Below are 24,967 nucleotides of genomic sequence, written 5' to 3' on the forward strand. Positions count from 1 at the left end.
ATTAGGGACATCTGCTCTTTCCATGACATAGACTGACCAGGTGAATACAGGTGTAAGCTCTGATCCCTTATTGATGTCACTTGCTAAATCCACGTCAATCAGTATAGATGAAGGGGAGGAGAAAGGTTATGTATGTGTGTCATTCAGAGGGTGAATGGGCAAGACAAAATATTTAAGTGCACCAGTTTGTGTCAAGAACTGCAACGCTGCTGGGATTTTCACACTCAACAGTTTCCTGTGTGTATAAAGAACAGTCCACCACCCGAAGGACATCCAGCCAACATGGCACAACTGTGGGAAGCATTGGAGTCAACATGGGCATGAGAAACCGAGCAGCGTTGCAGTTCTTGACACACTCAAACCAACAACCACAATCCGTTCAAAGGCACTTAAATATTTTGTCTTGCCCATTCGCCCTCTGAATGGCACATGATGTACACAATCCATGTCTCAAGGGTTAATAATCATTTTTAACATGTCTCCTCCCCTTCATCTACACTGATTGAAGTGGATTTAACAGGTGACATCAATAAGGGTTCAGAGATTTCACCTGGTGAGTCCATGTCATGTTTTGTTCACAGTATATTATAGGCTAATCACACAATAACCAGAATGTAAATGAGTTATAATAACTGTATAGGTGTTAACGGTAAAAGCTGTAAATCAATTCAAATCGGTCTCCTTCTCCACAGCTTTGGGATCCCTTCCACTTCATAAAGAAGTGTATCAAAAATAAAAATTTCCCAAAAGAATTTCACCCAGTTAACTTCAATATGAGATTTGAACATGCCTATATCCTGGATAATAGCCTTTGAAGTACTATATCTCCTCTTGGTTGCTGACTGTGGGACAGTACAGTGCTCCTTTCGCTTTAAAGAGGCAGGTTAGCATTTTTCATCATGAATCTTGTTCTGGTGGCAGCTCTGCAGAGTGGTCACTAGCTGGCACAGCCACAAAGTCATAAAATCTTAATTTAAACCTAACCATAACCTTAACCCTAACATTAACCACACTGCTAACCTTAATGCCTAACCCTCACCTTAAAGTAAGACCAATATGCTCATTTTAGTTTTCATGAATTATTACGATATAGCCAATTTTGACTTATCTAGAGAGAAGGGTGTAAATGCGACCTGCAATTTGGGGCGTCCTCTTTATACCTCTATTGGTACATTTTTTTAAACTAGGAGGTGGGGCACTGCTTTCCCGCAGTTCTGTTAACAACGGCGAGGGCAGGTGTTTGTCAGGCTGGAGCCAAGGACACCGTGTGATAGCTAGGACTCCGGTACACAGCAGGAGAGTACTGGGATAGATAGCTAGAGAACTAGGACACCGGTAGACAGTGTCCTTCGCCTATCGAGCACCGACCCTATCTTGCACTGACCCTACGCACACTCACTAGACTATATATACACACCATGTACACACTAATTGATACTCCCAAACAAAACCCAAACACGTTCACATACACTACATACAGTACCAGTCAAAAGTTTGGACACACCAACTAATTCAAGGTTTTTTCTTTATATTTAATATTTTCTACATTGTAGAATAATAGTGAAGACATCAAAACTATGATATAACACATATGGAATCATGTAGTAACCAAAAAAAGTCTTAAACAAATCATAACATATTTAATATTTTAGATTCTTCAAAGTAGCCACCCTTTGCCTTGATGACAGCTTTGCGCACTCTTGGCATTCTCTCAACTAGCTTCATGAGGTCGTCACCTGGAATGCATTTCATTTAACAGGTGTACCTTGTTTAAAGTTAATTTGTGGAATTTCTTTCCTTCTTAATGCGTTTCAGCCAATCAGTTGTGTTGTGACAAGGTAGGAGTGGTATACAGAAGATAGCCCTATTTGGTAAAAGACCAAGTCCATATTATGGCATTATTCTTTATACTTTCATTATTCTACAATGTAGAAAACAGTACAAATAAATAAAAACCCTTGAATGAGTAAGTGTGTCCAAACTTTTGACTGGTACTGTATGAACTCATACACATGACACACACACACACACACACGCATACTGACACAACACACACGCACACACACACACACACACACACACACACACACACACACACACACACACACACACACACACACACACACACACACACACACACACACACACACACACACACACACACCCTTTTACACTCATTATTTGCTGTTGCTATTCTGTTATTTATTTTACTCTTATTATTATGTATCCTGCCTGCATGTACATATCTACCTCAAATGCCTTGTACCTCTGTAAATTGATCTGGTACTAGTACTCCCTGTATATAGCTCCATCCGTGTTATTTTATTTTATTCCTCTTGTTACTATTTTTGTAATATTTTTTTAAAACTCTGCATCGTTGGGAAGGGCTCGTAAGCAAGCATTGCATGGTAAAGTCTACACCTGTTGTATTGGGCACATGTGACAAATAATATTCAATGCAATTCTTCCTGCAGTTCTGTTAAGGACGGCGAGGGCAGGTGTTCGGCAGGCGTTAGGGAATAACACTGTGTGCTAGGTAGCAAGCTAGCTAGGACACCGGTAGACAGTGTCCTTTGCCCCCGAAAAACTCTGATAATTCATTTATTTCAGAGGAAATCCAGAATACCAGAAGGGTCACACAAGCATGAAGATAGCATGCTCCAGGGGTGCCTTAAATGCAGGAACAAATGGGATGCTCGAGGGGGGCGTTTCTACAGATGCAGCATTGCCCACATGCAGGAACGCCCTGAATTGCTAGCCGCAATCACACACTATTGGATCAAGCAGAAATCGCTCAGTTCTGCCTCCAGGACAAGACTCATCCCAATAAACGTCAACCTGATTTAAAGTGTCGCAGGCAGGGCTGGTCTGTGGTGGAGGCTTTCCAGTTATCAAATTAGAGTCGGTGAGCTGGGATAGGCTGGGAGTTTGGTTCAGAGAAGTTCGGACATAGCCTACTGCGGAACGGGGCAAGAAGAGTAGCGACTGAATGTGGTACAGGAAATCTGACGTGGACCATCTACGAGAAATAATCGCATTTGTTGCATCCAGCAATCAAGGATCTCACCCGCGTGAATGACAAAGGTTGGGTGGGTAAACTTTGTCATTCGGGTCTGATCGTTCTAGAACCGGGTTGTTTTTTTTAGTGGAAGCGCTGAAAGAGAACATCATGCCAAGGCGGACCGTGCACGAAGTAACAGTTCAAGATGTCCAGAAGAGGAGAAATCCGAACAAACACTATGTGAGTCAACAAGTCATTTTTTTCTACGGTAGAGGACCGACCACATCTGTATATTGTAGGAAAGTACACGCCACAAAACCCTTATTTTCTTTGATTAAAGTTCAGTTATAATATTTTTCGTTCGCTGGCTGCTCTAGTCAGGAAAGGTAAAACAAAGGGAGTATCAAATTACATTTTACCAAAACAGTTGCTGCAAAAAAAGATTACAGTGCGACTTTGTTGCATTCATCTAAAGAAAATTAGAATGAAGGATATATATATATTTCTAGATTAATTGTTTCTTAGACCTGAACACTTGTCAACATCGGGAAATAACGGGGCATCATGCATGCACTTTCCAGATGCTGGGTGTTATTTTACATAAACATTCAAATACCTTTTAGGCCTATATTAGGCTACTAGTGAAATAATGATAATATAGTCTTCTGAACAAGAATGTTCACCTGATTATGACTTTATTTTATTTAACCTTTATTTAACTAGGCAAGTCAGTTTAAGAACAAATTCTTATTTACAATGACAGCCTAGGAACAGTAGGTTAACCTCCTTGTTCAGGGGTAGAACAACAGATTTTTACCTTGTCAGCATGGGGATTCGATCCAGCAACCTTTCGGTTACTGGTCCAACACTCTAACCACTAATCTACCTGCCGCCTGAACTTTAATAAACATACAAATCACAAAACAAATATGAATAAGTGTGTTTTCCAAAACTGCTGCAACTTGGATGTTATATGACTATTACAGTAAAGTAGAGTAAAATTCTATGCACCCGAGAAAGAACAATGAATATGTATGAATATGTATGAACTTTCCAATTTGTAAGTCGCTCTGGATAAGAGCGTCTGCTAAATGACTTAAATGTAAATGTAAACAATGAGTTCAACATAGCGGTTTTGAAAGTAGTGGAGGGCATGATAGGTGTCTGTGTTTAGAAAACCTGACGGACTTTTCCAAACATCCCGAGTACATTGGTCTAATGTCTATTTCAGAATGGTTGCGAGACAACCAGATTTTTTTCCTGAAGTGGAGAATCTGTGCATTACAGTATGATTATGTGGGTAGCCCTACCTACCAGGCCTTTATGCTCTCCTATAGAGGGCTTGCAGTTGAGTCACAAATGTATTTATATTATTTATTGAACCTTTATTTAACTAGGCAAGTCAGTTTTAAGAACAAATTCTTATTTACAATGACGGCCTACCCCGGCCAAAGCCTAACCCGGACGACGCTGGGGCAAATGTGCGCCGCCCTGTTGGACTCCTAATCACGGCCGTTTGTGATACAGCCTGGAATCGAACCAGGGCCTGTAGTGGCGCCTTTAGCACTGAGATGCAGCGCCACTCGGGAGCCCAAATCACCTAGCAACCGCACCAGGTGCCATGTTGGAAGAGCAGAGTCAGTCTGGTGGAAGTCCTCCTCATTGTCCACATGACTGGCTGTGTTTAACTTCTGGAAGGTTGCCCATTATTTCGTTTTTCTAAGGACCCAGAAAACGGAGGCAGTGGGAGAACCTATTTAAGTAGGTAAATATATTTGTAACATGATAGCTACAGGAACTTTGTGTTCAGGCTAACTCAAATGAGCTGCTAACATAATGTTCGCTAGCTAGCCAAGTGAATTAAATATCACCAGCTAGCTAACTTCATATTAGCTAGTTACCTAGACATCTTGATTTATTTATTGTTGTAACTTGAAATGCATTTGTAGCTAGGTATGTTAGCTAGCTAACAGCCGTGGAAGAGGGTGAAATGACTACTAGCAGTTCCAGCTGTCAGAGAAGAGAGCGTAGTTTACTCTGGATAAGGCAGGTACTGTACCTTTTGTGGGAGGATATTATGAAAATATTCTCCAGTTCCAGTCCCTAGTGAGGAAAACTGAGGATAGAGAGCTATAGCAACATAATATTCAGTGCTGTCTAATTTGAGTATAATGCAGCCTGTTTCTTTGGGATGTTTTCTGTCCTCAGATAACCTGTCTGCAGATGAGGTCCCAATGACTGTACCAAGAGAACAAGGGTACATCCTTGTATACCATGGATTATATGTGTACCTATGTTAGCAAATGCTGTCAATAAAAATACAGTTGAAGTCACACACAATGTATAAACCTATTACAGCTAGAGCAGGCCAACCCTGCTGGGTGCGCAGGCTTCTGTTCAAGCCCAGCACTAACACACCTGATTCAATTTATCAAACCTAATTAGTTGAAAATCAAGTGTGCTATTGCTGGTCTGGAGCAGAAGTCTGTTCACCCAGTAGATCAGGGATCAGTGGAGCGAGGTTGGCCACCTCAGGTATTTCCTTTTTTGTTCACCTGAAATTGTGCTTTAGTAACAATAGCCTACTTGTTACTAAGATGTCTAACCTTTACATATGAGTTAGCTTACTTGTATACTTTGAAATGATATGAAAGTGTTTCATTTATGTGAAGTATTTAACTTGTTTTAATTGTTAACTTAAAACTATTATTCAATGTTGATTTAATCACAGATCACAATCCTGCAATAAAGATGTGAAGGGAATCTCTAATGTTTGGTTCTGTGTTTTATTCTTGACTGAACCTTTTTGGTTCAGTCATAAGCTCTCCAATTAGTTTTATTTGATTGTCACTCTTTTTTCAGGATATATGTGAATCCATTTCGCAGCTGATAATGACATGCAATGCCAATGCAGCCATAGGCCTACACTACTACAGTATGATGTCATTAGCCTTCTGGGCATTTGCAATGCACCCCTTGACATTGTGCGTCTGAAGCAGATAATAGCTGAACTCACACATTGTTTACATATTGTTCAGCTATATAGTTGAAGTCAGAAGTTTACATATACCTTAGCCAAATACATTTAAACTCAGTTTTTCACAATTCCTGATATTTAGTCCTAGTAAAAATAATTCCCCGTCTTAGGTCAGTTAGGATCACCACTTTATTTTAAGAATGTGAAATGCCAGAATAAAAGTAGAGTGATTTATTTCACTCTCTCTCTTCTCTGACAGCTGGAACTGCTAGTAGTCATCACATCACATTCTTTCATCACATTCCCAGTGAGTCAGAAGTTTACATACACTCAATTAGTATTTGGTAGCATTGCCTTTTAAATTATTTAACTTGGCTCAAACGTTTCGGGTATCCTTCCACAAGCTTCCCACACTAAGTTGGGTGAATTTTTGCCCATTCCTCCTGACAGAGCTGGTGTAACGGAGTCAGGTTTGTAAAGCCTCCTTGCTCGCACACGCTTTTTCAGTTCTGCCCACAAATGTTCTATAAGATTGAGGTCAGGGCTTTGATGGCCACTCCAATACCTTGACTTTGTTGTTCTTAAGCCATTTTGCCACAACTTTGGAAGTATGCTTGGGGTCAATGTCCATTTGGAAGACCCATTTGTGACCAAGCTTTAACTTCCTGACTGATGTCTTGAGATGTTGCTTCAATATATCCATATCATTTTCCTCCCTGATGATGCCATCTATTTTGTGAAGTGCACTAGTCCCTCCTGAAGCAAAGCACCCACACAACATGATGCGGCCACCCCTGTGCTTCACGGTTGGGATGGTGTTCTTCGGCTTGCAAGCCTCCCGCTTATTCCTCCAAACATAACGATGGTCATTTTGGCCAAACAGTTCTATTTTTTGTTTCATCAGACCAGAGGACATTTCTCCAGAAAGTACGATATTTGTCCTCATGTGCAGTTGCAAACCATAGTCTGTTTTTTTTATTGGCGGTTTTGGAGCAGTGGCTTCTTCCTTGCTGAGCGGCCTTTCAGGTTATGTCGATATAGGACTCGTTTTACTGTGGATATAGATACTTTTGTACCTGTTTCCTTCAGCATCTTCACAAGGTCCTTTGCTGTTGTTCTGGGATTGATTTGCACTTTTCGCACCAAAGTACGTTCATCTCTAGGAGACAGAACTCGTATCCTTCCTGAGCGGTATGATGGCTACGTGGTCCCATGGTGTTTATACTTGCGTACTATTGTTTTTACAGATGAACGTGGTACCGTTTGGAAATTGCTCCCAAGGATGAACCAGACTTGTGGAGGTCTACATTTTTTTGTGAGGTCTTGGCTGATTTCTTTTGATTTTCCCATGATGTCAAGCAAAGAGGCAGTGAGTTTGAAGGTAGGCCTTGAAATACATCCACAGGTACACCTCCAATTGACTCAAATGATGTCAATTAGCCTATCAGAAACTTCTAAAGCCATGACATAATTTTCTGGAATTTCCCAGGCTGTTTAAAGGCACAGTCAACTTAGTGTATGTAAACTTCTGACCCACTGGAATTGTGATGGAGTGAAATAATATGTCTGTAAACAATTGTTGGAAAAATTACTATTGTCATGCACAAAGTAGATGTCCTAACCGACTTGACAAAACTATAGTTTGTAAAACAAGAAATTTGTGGAGTGGTTGAAAAACGACTTTTAATGACTCCAACATAAGTCTATGTAAACTTCCGACGTCAACTGTAGGTTCTCAATTTAAAAAACGACACCAGTAGACAATTTTAGAGGCTAATCATTGTACTACGTTTTATACATGCCTTGTGCTGACATGAAATTGTTTAGTGCAAATCCCTTGTAATCTACATGGTGAAATGTCTGGAAGCAGGAGATTATTTGATCCTTAGCTTAAAACATACACACAACTACTACTACCAAGTTCAATGCCCGATACTTTTCTCCCGGAAGGTCTGACTGGCACTTGGAGGTGCCACTGATAATGTAGATCGTTTGGCTACGACTACCACAACAATAACATTGTCAATGCTAAATGTGTTTTTAAATTGTAAAAGAAAAATAAGTTAGTCTATTAGAAATACATTTTATTCAAATGAGGCAAGGCAAAGCAGAGATCACACACAATACTTTTCATTGCACCATTATTCATGTCCAGTATGTTTACAATATCATAAACAATCGTCTTTTACATGTTGTACCAAATTACATTTTATAAATTCATACGGTTTAAGGGAGCATTTTTTGGGGGCATGACGACAAGGTGACGGTGCTCTCTACTTAAATGGCACAACAGAATCATTCAGATTGACCAAAGCACAGCATATGACAACCACGTTGTATAACTGAGGGAAAGGAAAGGGACAAAGTAGTAGAAACTCATGCTGCTGCAGCGTTGCTTGTCTTCGCAGTGGGAATCCAGTCGACATGAGTGTCCTGTTAGAGGTCAGCTGGTGAACCTACGGTACATAAACAAATGAGAAGCACACCTGATGTTAGAATATCACTTCTTCAGGTCACCTGTACCATCAGGGCTCTTAATTGTTTTGTTGTGTTTAGTTCAGTCAGGGGTTTTTGTGTCATATAAAGATCAAATCTAATGTTGGGCTGGAACAACCAATAGTCAACACAGCAGGTTGTCCTATCCCATTGAGGCCTTTGTCCTATGCTGTAATGTCCATACATTTTCCCTCGTATGAATAAAGTTCCCAACAAATTATCATTGGGTCAGTGCCACTGGAGTTTTTTGGAACAATAATGTTTATCTCCGGGCTATATGGACGTCATATTGTACAATTTGTGTCTCCCTTTTTCGTGGTCAGGAGAATTTACGCAGCAGGTTAGGAGAATTAACGTAGCAGGTTAGGATAATTACGTTAAGGTTAGGAAAAGGGTTAGCTAAAATTAAAAACATTTACTTTTGACGTTAATTTGACAATAGCTCGATCCCTTCTAGCTATGATCCCTTTTCATAGGCCTAGATTACATGGTTTTGTTTTTATTGATCTGTTGTCAGTGTCAGCAGAGTAGGCATAGGCTACCATCAAACTAAAAAAAGATTATGCTAATGTCTCCTGTTATATGAAGTGTAGTAGAATAAAAATGCATAAAATGTTTATCAAAGGGCACATTTATTTTTTTTATTTTTTTTGCAAAGTAAAAAAACGTCTCTGATATAGCCTAAATTATGACTATCCAATCTACTCATCACATTAGGGATAGGCTAATAGGCTTACGTTAGTCTGCAAATGCAATGAGAGACGCATGCAATCCTTTGCTATAATGGTGAAAAAGTAGCTTCCCCAAAACTTGAATCCCATTGACACATGCTAATAGCTAGACTACACGCTATTAGCTAGCTATATACTGTTGGCTAATTTAGTCTTGCTGTAACACCTGGTTGGCAAACAGCTGAACTAAATTATAAATCGATCAGACTTACCTGTGATGAAATGATCGGAGCAGATCCTGTACTGACTTGGTGCAGGTCTGAACGGGCAAAAAGGTTTCTTCGGTTTTCTGTCTTATCTCCTTGGTGTTTCATGATTGCGTGTTATCTGTAAAAAAAAAATATATATATATATATATATATTTCCTACCACAGAAATTGACTGTGGTGGTGAATCAACTTGTTTTAGGCACTGTTATCATGCAGCTAGGGTTAGCCACTCATCAGTTGTTATCGAAAGAATTGATACATGGCCGCCAAAGTAAAAGTCAACTGGCAACCCTCTATAGGCTACAAACACTGGGGTAGAAAACCATGGCCTTGGGCATGGGTATTTGTTAACCAGGAAGCATACTACTCACTCGTCTATTCCGAAGGTCATTGTCAGCTCAGAGTACACAAGGCATTGATGGAATGTTTGAACAAGGGAGGCGCTTCTGCACACTTCTGTCTGGGATAGAGAGCAGAAGCAGAATATGTCGCTTGAGACTGTCTGGCCCATTTGTGTTTAGTCCTGACTACAACTTTTTGTGGTGCAAGCTTAACTTCTACAAATGGGTGGCAGGCCTACTACGAAGTCCCTGAGCCATCAGAGAGATATTGAGAATACCTTGTGTGCACATTGCACAACGTGACGAAGCATGCCTACACGATACAGGATTTTACTTTCTGATGGTGCTGTGATCAGTGCATCACAACACTGTTTCCATCGCTGTATCCAAGCCACCTCAGCTTTTCTGTTTTGAATTATCTCTCATGCACAGGGAAAGGGTTAGGAGCTGAGCGTGGGCTGAGGCAGATGGAGGAATGTTTTTCCTATTTAAAAAACCACTCCTCAGTCCTCCTAGGAGATATGGGGTGTGAGTATTGGATGTACGGTGATAATGATGACTAGTTACATAATACTAACATGCCAATACGCAGTGAGCATCGTGAGGTGCAGGATATAAAGTTCTTGAGCTCCTGTGTCTGCTCCATCTGCTGTGTTTACTGGTTCACTGGTCGTGTGCCATGCGTTGAGTCCTGCATTGAGCTTCGTCCACAGCCTTGGTCTCCTACAGGGAAGGCAGGGGAAAAGGGACAGGCCGAGCTGGCCCATCCTGGGACAGAGGCCAACAGAAGCACTCAGCCAGACACAATCACTGGAGAGTTCACGTCCGATCACCTCCCAGCCTCTCTTTCGCTCTTCCTCTTTTAAAAAAAGGAAAGTGTTTGTTGTGCTTGTATGTCAGCCAGCAGCAGCAGGCCATTATTGCATGACGACAGTCGACAAGATGTTTTATTTTGTATTCACGGTTTAGTTAGTACTTTGATCTTTACACAGGGTTGTTTTCATTGATGTCACAAGCGGAATACCTAAGCCTCTAGTATTTCATTGCACTCCTAAAGGGAAGATATAGATGAAAATAAAGAAAACTATTGATAGAAACATCAGCAGACTGGATCGGTCAGTTTGGCTGTTTTTGACTATGAAAACCTCCGGTTTTTAGCAATGTAATACAATGTTCTGCTGTCTCACAGTGGTGGTATGTCATATGTCCATGCATCCTTTGTAAGACTAGACTTCAATAGTGTTAGCCCAATATGCGTGAGTAGTAGGCATGATCATTTCCTATTTCATTGGAAATGATGATCTTAAGGTGTGGGAAGTGAGTTCATATGAAAGGATATCCCTTCTGTGTCTGTGGAAATGACAGACATCACACTAAATTACCACACAATGAACCAACTCTATTTCCTTGAATGACATCTTCCCTGGAAACCACGTCATTGTGGACTTTTGTGTGACCATGAATCAGAAAATAAATCTTGGGATTTTACCAATTCCTTACAGAGATTATTACACTGTTATTGTTGTTACTATAACAAGAGCATAAATGCATGCCAATTGGTATGGATCCTGGTCGTCACACCTACCTGGTATGGCTCTGTAGGGGAAAAAAAGGTTTAAAGATAACACCTTTTTTTTTTTTTGTTAGGTTTACATCATCAAAGTGTCCTGGTCTGATGGCAGCACTGAGGTCATCTTCAGGCGCTACAGCAAGTTCTTCGACCTGCAGGTGAGCTGGGAACTGTTCTGGGAAAACCACTGTGCACACCTTGCAGTACAATCGTAGTTTCACACTATATGGCTGTGTCTCAAATGGCACCCTATTCCCTGTAGTCCACTACTTTCTACCAGGGACTACAGATGAAAATGAGCTATCTAGCTACATCTGGTGCAATGGCATGTTGTACATTGTCCCTGACAAATAACAACATTTATAAATAATGGCCCTAAGGGCTAAAATGCCATTGTACAATGCCATCGTACAGGTGTACCAATAGGAATACAGTGTTAGTGTCTGGGTCATTGAACCATGTGACTTGGTTTGGTAATTTATATGAGTCGATTCGGAAAATGAGCTAATTCAATGGAGCCTGGAGAAGCTAAATGTGGATTCCAACAGATAACCACAAAAATATTTATTTCAGACGAGAACGTCACACAGGCCGTTTATTGCATGTGGAGGGAATTTCATCAGAGTTCCAGTTCCTTTTTCTGTGGCCATCTGTGTTAAATAGATCATCCAATACTGACAAATGCTATTTCTTCTCATAACAAATTCATTATTATGTCACTATTAACTACTTACAAATAATATAATGTATAAAAGCATGAGATATAATGTTTTGGTAAGGCTATGAATATAAGACTATAAACCGTTAGGGCAGAAAGATGACAGAAAACTCTTTCAGAATCTACACTGTACAAAATATCCTGTTGTTTTTACAGTAACTTTACAGTGCCATTTAGGATGTGAACTTTACGGTGCCATTTAGGATGTGAACTTGCACAGTGAAGGAGTGATGAGTCCTGTAATCTGGCTGTTGCTGCTCCTCTGCAGCAGCAGCCAAATGCACTGACCCACCTGGATGCATCTCTGAGAGCCTGCCAAGGCTGGTGTCAGTAGGGACATAAAACCAATGAGATGGCCCAGGCTGGAAGAGTGTTTCCCGCTGTGGAACACATCACCTGGCTGCTTCACTACTGGACAATTCTCTGGTATTGTAAAGCATCAATGGAAAAATATGCTCTCTGGGTTCACAATAAGGCAGCCATGTTTTTGGAAACTATTACTATTACTATTATTTTTTTCTCACAAAATTATAGTTATTTTAGTTCATGTTCCTAAACAGGCGTCCTGACACTTCTCATTCAATGGGCATCGCACATAATAGGTCCTAATTTTTCACAGAAGCTGGACGAAAATAATGTCCAATACAAATAAAAAAGGAGAATGTCTGTTGATGTTTTTGCTGCTCGTGATATTTTAATACAACATTGGTGATTTACATAAGGTTACTGTGTCCGCTTCCGCTGGCAAAATCAATGCCATTACCTTTTGGTCGGTCTTAAATATCCCTATTTGTGCTTACTGAAATTGTCATATTGGCACACATTTTGAAGGACACACCTCAAATATTTCCACCCCTCCCACCTCAGCGCAAGCGAGCTGATGTTAGACAGGTAAATTGCCGAACCTGGCGTAAGGGGTGGAAAATGCCAGTGTGCCACTTTTTACATGACGAAATTAATGTGCTTTTGACTCTTGCACCTCCTTAGCGCCAGCCGAAAATAGAGCCCTGAGACATTGAGGGAAGACAAAGACAGACTGGTCTTGATGTCCCCTCACATTCCATCTCCATCTAACTGTAGGGGTGAGCTACAGTACCTAGCCTAGGGCTGGGCGGTATACCATATTTTACTATATACTGGTATTGATGCAAGGACCGGTTTGTGTTTTTACTTTATCTTGTATAACGGTATTTTAATGTTTGGTTTGTTTAGTGTGTTACACCACTCTGCCTTGTGTAATGTGTTTTTTTATAGTTTACTCCGTTTGCTACTGGGGTCCTCTCTCTCCATATACACACACCAAGCCCCGCCCCCTGTCACTCAAGGAGAGCAGTGTTTTCTCTACTATGAGTCACAGCCACTTGCTGTTCACTGGCAGGGACAGTCTGCATGGTCAATGCTGCAGATGCAACAAGATGTTGGTGACCAGAATGCTGATTTCCTTGCTTCTTAATATGAATCTGCAATTGTTCTATATTACACCATCAGTTTTTGTATCTTACTGTCTGCAAACACTTAGTTTGTGTTTTCTTAGCAAGTTGTGGCCAAAATAAATTGTGTTAACTGCCAATGCTAATCGCTAGTTAGCTGGATAGCTAGCTAAATGTACTTAGTCAGAGCAAAGGTAGCTAGCTAATACACCCTGATACTAGTGCTCGTGTAAAGTAGGCCTACATTAGTAGGTTGTTTGTGCAATGGCATATTCTAAATCAGAGAGGAATAGGCGAAGCATTCATATTTTAGCTACATCAGGTAAGAGAAAACGAGCTCTGCATGTTGTTCAGTTTACTCCTCTCTAATTACTAATGCAGAGTTTGTCTTTAGATTCCTTGACTTGAAGCCAGAACCGTTGTGTAAGCCAGTGTTTCCCAACTCCAGTCCTCGAGTACCCCCAACAGCACACCTTTTTTTGTTGTAGCCCCAGACAAGCACACCTGATTTAACTTGTCAACTAATCATCAAGCCCTCTAAACTCTAAAACCATTGTCAATACAAACTCCCATTCCTATGCATCGGTGTGATGTATAGCTGATACTTTGCTAATTTCTCCCAGAATCTCACAGCTGTCACATATTTTCCACATGCGGTAATGGAGCAACAAAACCCTTTAAAAGTGGAAACAGCACAGTCCTCTGTTGAGATCATGGGGCTGCCTGTTGTGAGCTGCATTTTGCACAAAAGCTAAACATGCCCCTACTCTCTGGCACACTAAGATGCTGGACTCTGCAATAAATTGCATCCCATGCTATTCTTTTTAATCTGGAAACAATTAGATATAACATATGCCTAGACTTAAAAATGCTGAACGGAAGATATCTGGGTCTGTAAATACAGTACATAGCAGTACTGTGCACTATGGAAATGAAACATTTTAAATCAGACACATTTCAGCATGGAACGAAACATCAAGGTGGGTATTCAGGTAAGAAACATGTAAGTAATACAAATAATCAAACAGTGCAGATATCAATCTTTTTCCTGCCAAGGTAGGATTTACCCTGCATCCTCCTTCTCTTCCGAACCTCTCTTTTCCACTTTGAAGGGTCTTTTCTTTTCTTGGTTGGCCCATTCTCCCCCTCGGTTGACTTGATTTCTAGTAGCTACAGTATATGGGCCAAAAAGCTTACTGAGATGATGTACTGTATGACAGATGTGCTTATTGGTCTGGTCATAAAAACAGAAATACATTTTAGACGCACACAGTGAGAGACAGCAATGGAGTGGGAGGATCGGTTGATCTAGGAAACATTAGCTAACTACATGGTTGACACCCCAGCGAGCTAATCTAGTGGCAACCTAATGTGTTAGCTATTGCCACACACATCTAATGAATCTGTTCACTCTTTATGCCAATGACAAGGTGGCTAGTTAGCTAACAAGCAGAGATCATATGGGGAGCTAAAAACAGGAGATTAAACATTGTCAGATTCTGGGTTAGCTACCTAGCCATTTAATTTGCACTCGCCCTGAAAACTATTTCAACAGCAGAATTATATCCGATAAATATATATCTTACTCCAGAAATATATAATATTACAAAGGCAGAAGCTAATTAAGGTGCGATTTACCTCTGATCGTGTGTGGCTAAGAACCCACAAAGAAAAATCTCCTTAGGAGTGAAGACGTGCGCATCACTTCAAGAGCTGTTGTGGAGATACAGGAATGATGGACAACTTTGAGAGCCAATGGACTTGAAGAGTTTTGATGACAAGCTATTTAGAATACATTTCATTGGTCAAGGGGTTGGGAAACATTCTTACAGATGTAAAGGGGAACCAATAGACAAAATGGTGCTAACAGAGTGCTGCCTCACTTCTAGTTCTTAGGAAACTTTTTTTCTTACATTGTTAGCCCAGAAAATCTTTATTGTTATTACATACAGCCGGGAAGAACTATTAGATATCAGAGCGGCGTCAACTTACCAGCAATGCAACCAGGAATACGACTTTCCCGAAGCGGATCCTTTGTCCGAACTACCCAGGGCATTTGAGCTGATTCCAGAGGCTGACCCAAAACAACGCTGCCAGAGAAGAGGTAGACGGAGCGGTCTTCTGGTCAGACTTCAAAGGCACGCACACCACCCACCACTTCTGAGTATATTACTCGCTAATGTCCAGTCTCTAGATAACAAGGTAGACAAAATTAGAGCACGGGTTGCTTTCCAGAGAGACATCAGGGATTGTAACATACTCTGTTTCACGGAAACATGGCTCTCTCGGGATATGCTGTCGGAGTCGCTACAGCCACGTGGATTCTGTGTACATCTCGCCGACAGGAATAAACATCTCTCAGGGAAGAAGAAGGGCGGGGGTGTATGTTTCATGATTAAAGACTCATGGTGTAATTGTAACAACATACAGGAACTCAAGAACCTTTTGTTCACCTGACGTAGAATTCCTCAAAATCAAATGCCGACCGTATTATGTCCCAAGAGAATTCTCCTCGGTTATTGTCACAACTATGTATATCCCCCCTCAAGCCAATACTACTACGGCCCTCAAGGAACTTCACTGGACTTTATGGAAACTAGAAACCATATATCCTGAGGATGCATTTATTGTAGATAGGGATTTTAAGAAAGCAAATTTGAGAACAAAGCTACCTAAATTCTATCAACATATCGACTGTGGTTCACGTGCTGGCAAAACTCTGGATCACTGCTACTCTTACTTCCGTGATGCATACAAGGCCCTCCCCCGCCCTTCTTTTGGCAAATCTGACCAAGACTCCATTTTGCTCCTCATTTCCTATAGGCTATAACTCAAACAGGATGTACCCGTGTTAAGAACTATTCAAAGCTGGTCTGACCAATTCGGAAATCTACACTTCAAGATTTTTTTGATTACGCGGACTGGGACATGTTCAGGGTAGCCTCAGATAATAATATTGACGTATGATTCGGTGAGTGAGTTTATAAGGAAGTGCATAGGAGATGTTGTACCCACCGTGACTATTAAAACCTACCCTAACCAGAAACTGTGGATAGATGGCGGCATTTGCACAAAACTGAATGCGCTGAATACTGAAACCACCGTATTTAACCATGGAAAGGTGACTGGGATTATGGCCGAATACAAACATTGTAGTTATTCCCTCCGTAGGGCAATTAAACAGGCAAAACGTCAGTACAGAGACAAAGTGGAGTCGCAATTCAACGGCTCAGACACGAGATGTATTTGGCAGGGTCTACAGTCAATCAAGGACTACAAAAAGAAAAATAGCCACGTCACGGACACAGACGTCTTGCTTCCAGACAAACTAAACACCTTCTTTGCCCGCTTTGAGAATAATACAGTGCCTCCAACGTGGCCCGCTACCAAGGACTGTGGGCTCTCCTTCTCCATGGCCGACGTGAGTAAGACACTCACTTATAGTCAAAGACCATATCACCTCCACCTTACCTGTCACCCTAGACCCACTTCAATTTGCTTACCTCCCCAATAGGTCCACAGACAAAGCAATGGCCATAACATTGCACAATGCCCTATCCCATCTGGACGAGAGGAATACCTATGTAAGAATGCTGTTCATTGACTATAGCTCAGGATTCAACCCCATAGTACCCTCCAAGCTCATCATTAAGCTAGAGGCCCTGGGTCTCAACCCCACCCTGTGCATTTGGATCCTGGACTTCCTGATGGGCCGCCCCCAGGTGGTGAAGGTTGGAAACAACATCTCCACTTTGCTGATCCTCAACACTGGGGCCCCACAAGGGTGTATGCTCAGCCCCCTCCTGTACTCGCTGTTCACCCATGACTGCGTGGCACGCCTCCAACTCAATCATCAAGTTTGTAGACGACACAACAGTAGTAGGCTTGATTACCAACAACGATGAGACAGCTTACAGGGAGAAGGTGAGGGCACTCTTGAGTGTGGTGTGAGCAAAACAACCTCTCACTAAAAGTCAACAAAACAAAGGAGATGATCGTGGACTTCAGGAAACAGCAGAGGGAGCACCCCCTATCCACATCAATGGGACAGCGGTGGAGAAGGTGGAAAGTTCCTGGGCGTACACATCACAGACAAACTGAAATGATCCACCCACACAGGCAGTGTGATGAAGCAGACGCAACAGCGCCTCTTCAACCTCGGGAGGCTTAAGAAATTTGGCTTGTCACCTGAAACCCTCACAAACTTTAACAGATGCACAGGTAACTCACCAGGGGCAAACTACCTTCCCTCCAGGACACCTACAGCACCCGATGTTACAGGAAGGCCAAAAAGAGCATAAAGGACAACAACCACCCGAGCCACTACTTATTCACCCTGCTACCATCCAGAAGGCGAGGTCAGTACAAGGTGCATCAAAGCTGGGACCAAGAGAATGAAAAACAGCTTCTATCTCAAGGCCATCAGACTGTTAAACAGCCATCACTAACACAGAGAGGCTGCTGCCTACATACAGGCTTGAAATCATTGGACAATTTCATAAATGGATCACTAGTCATTTTAATAATGCCACTTTAATAATGTCTTCATATCTTGCATTACTCATCTCATATGTATATACAGTTGAAGTCGGAAGTTTATATACACTTAGGTTGGAGTCATTAAAACTCGTTTTTCAACCACTCCACAAATTTCTTGTTAACAAACTATAGTTTTGTCAAGTCGGTTAGGACATCTACTTTGTGCATGATAAAAGTAATTTTTCCAAAAATTGTTTACAGACAGATTATTTCACTGTATCACAATGCCAGTGGGTCAGAAGTTTACATGCACTAAATTGACTATGCCTTTAAACAGCTTGGAAAATTCCAGGAAATTGTCATGGCTTTAGAAGCTTCTGATGGGCTAATTGACATCATTTGAGTCAATGGGAGGTGTACCTGTGGATGTATTTCAAGGCCTACCTTCAAACTCAGTGCCTCTTTGCTTGACATCATGGGAAAATCAAAAGAAATTAGCCAAGACCTCAGAACATTTTTTGTAGACCTCCACAAGTCTGGTTCATCCTTGGGAGCAATTTCCAAACGCCTGAAGGTACCACGTTCATCTGTACAAACAATAGTACTCAAGTATAAACACCATGGGACCACGCAGCCGTCATACCGCTCAGGAAGGTGACGAGTTCTGTCTCCTAGAGATGAACATACTTTGGTGCGAAAAGTGCAAATCAATCCCAGAACAGCAAAGGACCTTGTGAAGATGCTGGAGGAAACAGGTGCAAAGTATCTATATCCACAGTAAAACGAGTCCTATATCGACATAACCTGAAAGGCCGCTCAGCAAGGAAGAAGCCACTGCTCCACAACCGCCATAAAAAAGCCAGACTACGGTTTGCAACTGCACATGGGAACAAAGATCCTACTTTTTGGAGAAATGTCCTCTGGTCTGATGAAACAATCATAGAACGGTTTGGCCATAATGACCATCGTTATGTTTGGAGGAACAGGGGGAGGCTTGCAAGCCAAAGAACACCATCCCAACCGTAAAGAACGGGGGTGGCAGCATCATGTTGTGTGGGTGTTTTGCTGCAGGAGGTACTAGTGCACTTCACAAAATAGATGGCATCATGAGGTAGGAAAATTACGTGGATATATTGAAGCAACATCTCAAGACATCAGTCAGGAAGTTAAAGCTTGGTCGCAAATGGGTCTTCCAAATGGACATTGACCCCAAGCATACTTCCAAAGTTGTGACAAAATGGCTTAAGGACAACAAAGTCAAGGTATTGGAGTGGCCATCACAAAGCCCTGACCTCAATCCCATAGAAAATGTGTGGGCAGAACTGAAAAAGCCTGTGCGAGCAAGGAGGCCTATAAACCTGACTCGGTTACACCAGCTCTGTCAGGAGGAATGGGACAAAATTCACCCAACTTATTGTGGGAAGCTTGTGGAAGGCTACCCGAAACGTTTGACCCAAGTTTAACAATTTAATGGCAATGCTACCAAATACCAATTGAGTGTATGTAAACTTCTGACCCACTAGGAATGTGATCAAAGACATAAAAGCTGAACTAAATCATTCTCTCTACTATTATTCTGACATTTCACATTCTTAAAATAAAGTGGTGATCCTAACTGACCTAAGACAGGGCATTTTTACTAAGATTAAATGTCAGGAATTGTGAAACTGAGTTTCAGCGTATTTGGCTGAGGTGTATGTAAACTTCAGACTTCAACTGTACTGTATTTTATACCATCTATTGCATCTTGCCTATGCCGCTCTGTCATTGCTCATCCATATATTTATGTGTATATATTCTTATTCCATTCCTTTACTTAGATTTGTGTGCATTAGGTAGTTGTTATGGAACTGTTAGATATTGCTGCACTGTCAGAACTAGAAGCATAAGCAACTCACTACACTCTCAATAACATCTGAAAACCATGTGTATATGACCAATAAGATTTGATTTGATAGTATCGATTCCTGTATATAAAAAAATACACAACATTTGTAGTTATGAGGTTTTCATTTGACAGCGACAATATAATAATATCAATCTAGCTGAATAACTGAATTGATTTGGTAAAGTGTAACAGAGCAAAAAGTAAGTTATTTCCTTTAGAAATTGCTTGAGTAAGAATGCAAGTACAGCTCACAGAGAGTAACTACAAAAGTACTAATTCATCATTGGACATGGAATGCGTTACAACCCACCTCTGCCCGCGGGCCGCCAGTTAGGCAATCCTGCAATAGGGTATTCTATTCTTCTTGACGTAGAAATTGTGGTCCATTACTTCATTTTGTATGTATGTATTCATGTTTGATGACAATTATTATGTATAAATTGTGGTCTATTGTCTGTCTCAGTGAAGCTGATCTATCATCCATAGACAGACTAAACCTTGAGGAATTTTGACTTCAGCAGGACAAATGAGATGGGAGTGGTATCTTTGCTTTGCTCCACTTTTTCCCCCCAAGCTAGCTTACTGGTGTCTCCTGCCTTTGTTTATGACCGTCGGAAGTGGTTTCTAGTGTTCGTCCAGGCGTCACTATGCCAGACTTGAAATGTGAGAGTAGTTTGCTGCTCAGTTCTTTCCCTTTTGAATTTTATTTTCTCCCTTTAAAAAAAATCTGCAGTTTGGAAACCATGTGGTGAGCCAGCACATTGCTTACAGGGCTGACCGATGCAGTGGCAGGAAATGCATGTCTAAACCAAGTTTCCTTGCCTCGCTGTCTGTTGACGTTTCTCAACAGCTAGGGGGGAGTGTTTTCAACAACCCTTATTGAAAACACATGTTGGTCTTTTTCGTATAATCACTCCTTTTTAAACAACATTTTTTCCAGAACCCTTGCAAGGCACAAAAAAAGTTTGAAAATGAAGCTAGTGAGTTTGGTGTTTCCTGCTGTTGTCAAAGACAACTTAGTTTTTTTTTTTTTTTTTACATATTCCCATCGGTAGAACAACATTGGTTGTGGAGATGGAAGCATCCCTTTATGATCTTGATTGAAAGAAGCCTTGTGCAGCCAGTCTTCTCTGATCAGCTAAAGGCTGATGACATCAACTTCTCTGCTATGCTTCTCTGACAACTTCTGGGTCTCTTGTGTCCTACCTCCCTGCTCAGCATTGGTATGTGTCACACTAAAGTAGCAGTCTCAATGAGAGATATAGTCCACATCAGAGAGTTTTAGCATGAAGATATGAGGAGGGGTGGGTGAGTGATGGCGGGAGCTTGTAAGGAGGGGTGGTGTGTGGGGAGGGGTAGAGTGAGTGAGAGGGAGTTTGTAGTCTACTGTTGAGCCGGTTTAAAATTCTAGAAAGAGATGTGGTTGTCAGAGGATGCCTTGAACACACTCATTCATGTCCCACTCATTCATGTCCCACTCTCAGATGAAGAGCAGAAGGCTATGATGAGACTGAGTGATGTCACAGAGGAGGATATGAACCAGACGAATGATAGCCGGCCGCCGCAAATGATCTTACTCTCTGACCAAACAAGATTCTGTCCAATTAGTACATGTATTTGAAGTTGGACAGTTAAGCCTGTATTCTGTTAGGTATAGTAATACAACCCACAAAGGAATGCCTGTTATACTCCCCTGGCTGTGATGTCATACCTCCCAGCATACATCACACATGGGGCCACATTCGCTGTGGTATCCTTGTTTACTCCTTAACAGTCATTAACAGCCCTCTTTTTCATCAGAATTAGTTAGTTTGCCCTCAAAGTTAGTTCTCATGTTATTACCATTACACATGGTAATGTAGGCATTTATACATTCATTCAGAGTAAAAAAACTCCTGAGATCTAACTTAGTTTTTCTCAATTCTTCAATCTGCACCGTATTCCGTAAAATATGTAGTACTGTTTTGTTTTGACTGAAATGAACAGTACCAATGCCAGGAAAACTCCCCTTGTCAAATGAAGTCAGTCTTTACCATTTTGTTGCTTGAACCCTTAAACCTATCCTCAAGTCATTCATGTGAGTGACGTGTACATGGTGTAACTGGCTGTCTGCAGCAGCAGAGACTACAATATACAGACCCCTTTTTACATGGATTTTAAAAATATATATACATATATCATCAATCGACACATAATACCCCATAATGACAAAGAGAAAACAAGTAAAATAAAAAAAATGAAATACCTTATTTACATAAGTATTCAGACCCTTTTCTATGAGATTCGGTGCATCCTGTTTCCATTGACCATCTTGAGATGTTTCTACAACTTGATTGGAGTCCACCTGTGGTAAATTCAATTTATTGGACATGATTTGGAAAGGCACACACCTGTCTATATAAGGTCCCACAGTTGACAGTGCATGTCAGAGTATAAACCAAGCCATGAGGTCGAAGGAATTGTCCGTTTAGCTCCGAGACAGGATTGTGTCGAGGCACAGATCTGGGGAAGGGTACCAAAGTACAGAGAGATCCTTGATGAATACCTGCTCAAGACCTCAGACTGGCGCGACGGTTCACCTTCCAACAGGACAACGACCCTAAGCACACAGCCAAGACAATGCAGGATTGGCTTCAGGACAAGTCTCAATGTCATTGAGTGGCACAGCCAGAGCCCGGACTTGAACCCGATCAAACATCTCTGGAGAGACCTGAAAATAGCTGTGCAGCAACGCTCCCCATCCAACCTGACAGAGCTTGAGAGGATCTGCAGAGAAGAAGGGGAGAAACTCCCCAAATACAGGTGTGCCAAGCTTGTAGCGTCATACCCAAGAAGACTGTAATCACAGCCAAAGGTGCTTAAACAAAGTGCTGAGTAAAGGGTTTGAATACTTATGTGAATGTGATATTTCAAACCTGTTTTAGCTTGGTCATTATGAGGTATTGTGTGTAGATTGAGGGGGGGGGAAACAATTTAGTCAAATTTAGAATAAGGCTGTAATGTAACAAAATGTGGCAAAAGTCAAGGGGTCTGAATACTTTCCGAATGCTCTGTATTCCCTTCAGTCAGATGGTTTTTCTCATCTGAGACAGCAGCTCTGATTACAGGCCACAGACAGGGTGTTGGAGCGATGGTAAAGAGAGACAGAGTCAGTCAGGGTGTGGCTCCCCGCTAGACGCATGGGAACAATTACAGCGTGTGGGGTATTATTTTCTCTCTCCCTAAGGAGGATCTGTGAAATGAGGCATCTGCCTCTATCCAGACAGATAGTCGTCATGTGTATTTACTCCAAAGTATTTTTTCTCTGCTTTCTCTTTGTTCCACAGAAGAAGGTGTGCTGTGGTTGGAAGTATGATTTACCAAGCGCTTCCCTAATTGCCATTTACAGGACTGGTGTCCTTGGCTCCTTGCTGATCTTGTCTTTTTCTCCTGTTTCTGCACCAGTCAGTTCTTCTCATAATGTAGCTTTTGTTGGGTCTCATTAGTAGAAACAGCTCAGTACATTTTCATTTCATGGGGTGGGTATTATTGGGTCTATCTATCGGGATATGGATGATTTAGTTCAAACTAAATTAAGATGTACATTACATAGGGATTTGTATGTGAAGAGCTTTAATAGATGATTAACTTAACAAACATGTTTAAATCTTGTTTATTGGGAAATATGGTGTGATTTGAATAGTCATTGGAATATTAGGTGGAGCATTAGTTTCTGGAGAGATGAAGGGTTGCAGATGACAGGAAAGCATACAGGAGAATGATGGATATTGAATAGGGAGGTGCAGGAAGTAACAAGGTTGACAGTAAATAGGAGTATATGACTTCCAAGCAGGTAGGGTTTAATATGATGGTAAAGTGGATAGTCATTAATGTAATTAGTATGGTCAGTAGGCTGTTGATTAACCATGGTTGCAATAATCAGAGGAAGATGGGCACAAGAGAGTTGTGGATATGACATTACAGTACTTTAAGATAAGATCAGTGACAATAATTAACAAGGTATAGAAGGTGCTTTTTACTCTGCGAATGACATGTTCTTTACCTCCTTGATATCCATCATATGTCTTTGCCAAACGTCCCTTTGGATCCACAGCATTGGAGTACAACCATAACCTTTCTCTCACCTCAAACCTCTTCACTGCTCACTCTTCTCTGTTTGCTTTGGCTTCACCCACCAACAGACTTATGGTTTCTTTCACTGACAGCCATTTGCAGTGTGACTATAGCTTTGCATTGAGTTAATTTATACAGCTGCGTGTAGACTGTGTATTCCCATAGGACAGGACACGGGGTCAAGAACTTACTGGTCCAAAACCATAGTGCTGACTGTCATAGCAACATTATTTTACGAGTCTTGCAAGGGATTACAAGGGATACCGAGAAATCTTTACAGCTAACTTTACTGGCATTTTTAATTATTTTATATATTTTTTACCCTTTTTTCTCCCCAATTTCGTGGTATCCAATTGGTTGTTAGTCTTGTCCCATCGCTGCAACTCCCGTACGGACTCGAGATAGGTGAAGGTCGAAAGCCGTGCGTCCTCCGAAACACAACTCAGCCAAGCCACTGCTTCTTGACACAATGCCCACTTAACCCGGATGCCACCCGCACCAATGTGTCGAAGGAAACACCGTACACCTGACAACCGTGTCCGCGTGCATCGCGCCCGGCCTGCCACAGGAGTTGCTAGTGCGCAATGGGACAAGAGCATTCCTGCCCGCCAAACCCTCCCCTAACCCGGATGATGCTGGGCCAATTGTGCGTCGCCCCATGGGTCTCCCGGTCACGGCCTGCTGCGACAGAGCCTGGACTCGAACCAGGATCTCTAGTGGCACAGCTAGGCGAAGGTCCACTTAGAACACTGCACCACTCGGGAGGCCCCAACTTTACTGGCTTTTAATTTGTAGTAAGACCACTAGTAAGACAGGTTTGCGAGAAAAGGCCCCTTCTCTCTGCGAGTCAAATACAGGCCCTTCTAAACAAGCCCATCTATAAATCCGAACTGTACTTTGGAGAAGACGCCACCAGTGTTTCCTATTGCATGGGCCTTGTGTTGTGATGGTCCAGTAGTAATTTTCCACCAGTGCAGGAAGCGGGATGCTCCAAACAGACAGTGTCGACATCAC

At 41.6% G+C, this 24,967-nt stretch overlaps 1 protein-coding gene and 1 long non-coding RNA gene across 5 annotated transcripts in view; one reads left to right on the top strand and one right to left on the bottom strand.

Moving 5' to 3' along the window:
* Nucleotides 1–2,825: 2,825 nt before the first annotated feature.
* Nucleotides 2,826–24,967, top strand: part of LOC139583947 (SH3 and PX domain-containing protein 2B-like) — an 86,618-nt gene continuing 64,476 nt past the window's right edge. For 2 of the 4 annotated variants that reach the window (XM_071415426.1, XM_071415435.1), the window contains exons 1-2: nt 2,826–3,241; nt 11,403–11,483. In XM_071415426.1, the coding sequence (XP_071271527.1) occupies nt 3,170–3,241; nt 11,403–11,483 (153 nt within the window). In that variant the 5' untranslated portion in view covers nt 2,826–3,169. The remainder of the gene's footprint in view (nt 3,242–11,402; nt 11,484–24,967) is intronic. The other 2 variants (XM_071415427.1, XM_071415445.1) reach the window with 2 other exon arrangements.
* On the bottom strand, nt 8,046–9,709 carry LOC139568195 (uncharacterized). The gene is made up of 2 exons (XR_011673538.1): nt 9,418–9,709; nt 8,046–8,434 (listed from the first exon to the last, which is right to left on the bottom strand). It is a non-coding gene; the product is annotated as an uncharacterized lncRNA (long non-coding RNA).

This window comes from Salvelinus alpinus, chromosome 1, assembly GCF_045679555.1.
Source record: "Salvelinus alpinus chromosome 1, SLU_Salpinus.1, whole genome shotgun sequence".
In the NCBI taxonomy this organism is placed as follows: Eukaryota; Metazoa; Chordata; class Actinopteri; order Salmoniformes; family Salmonidae; genus Salvelinus; species Salvelinus alpinus.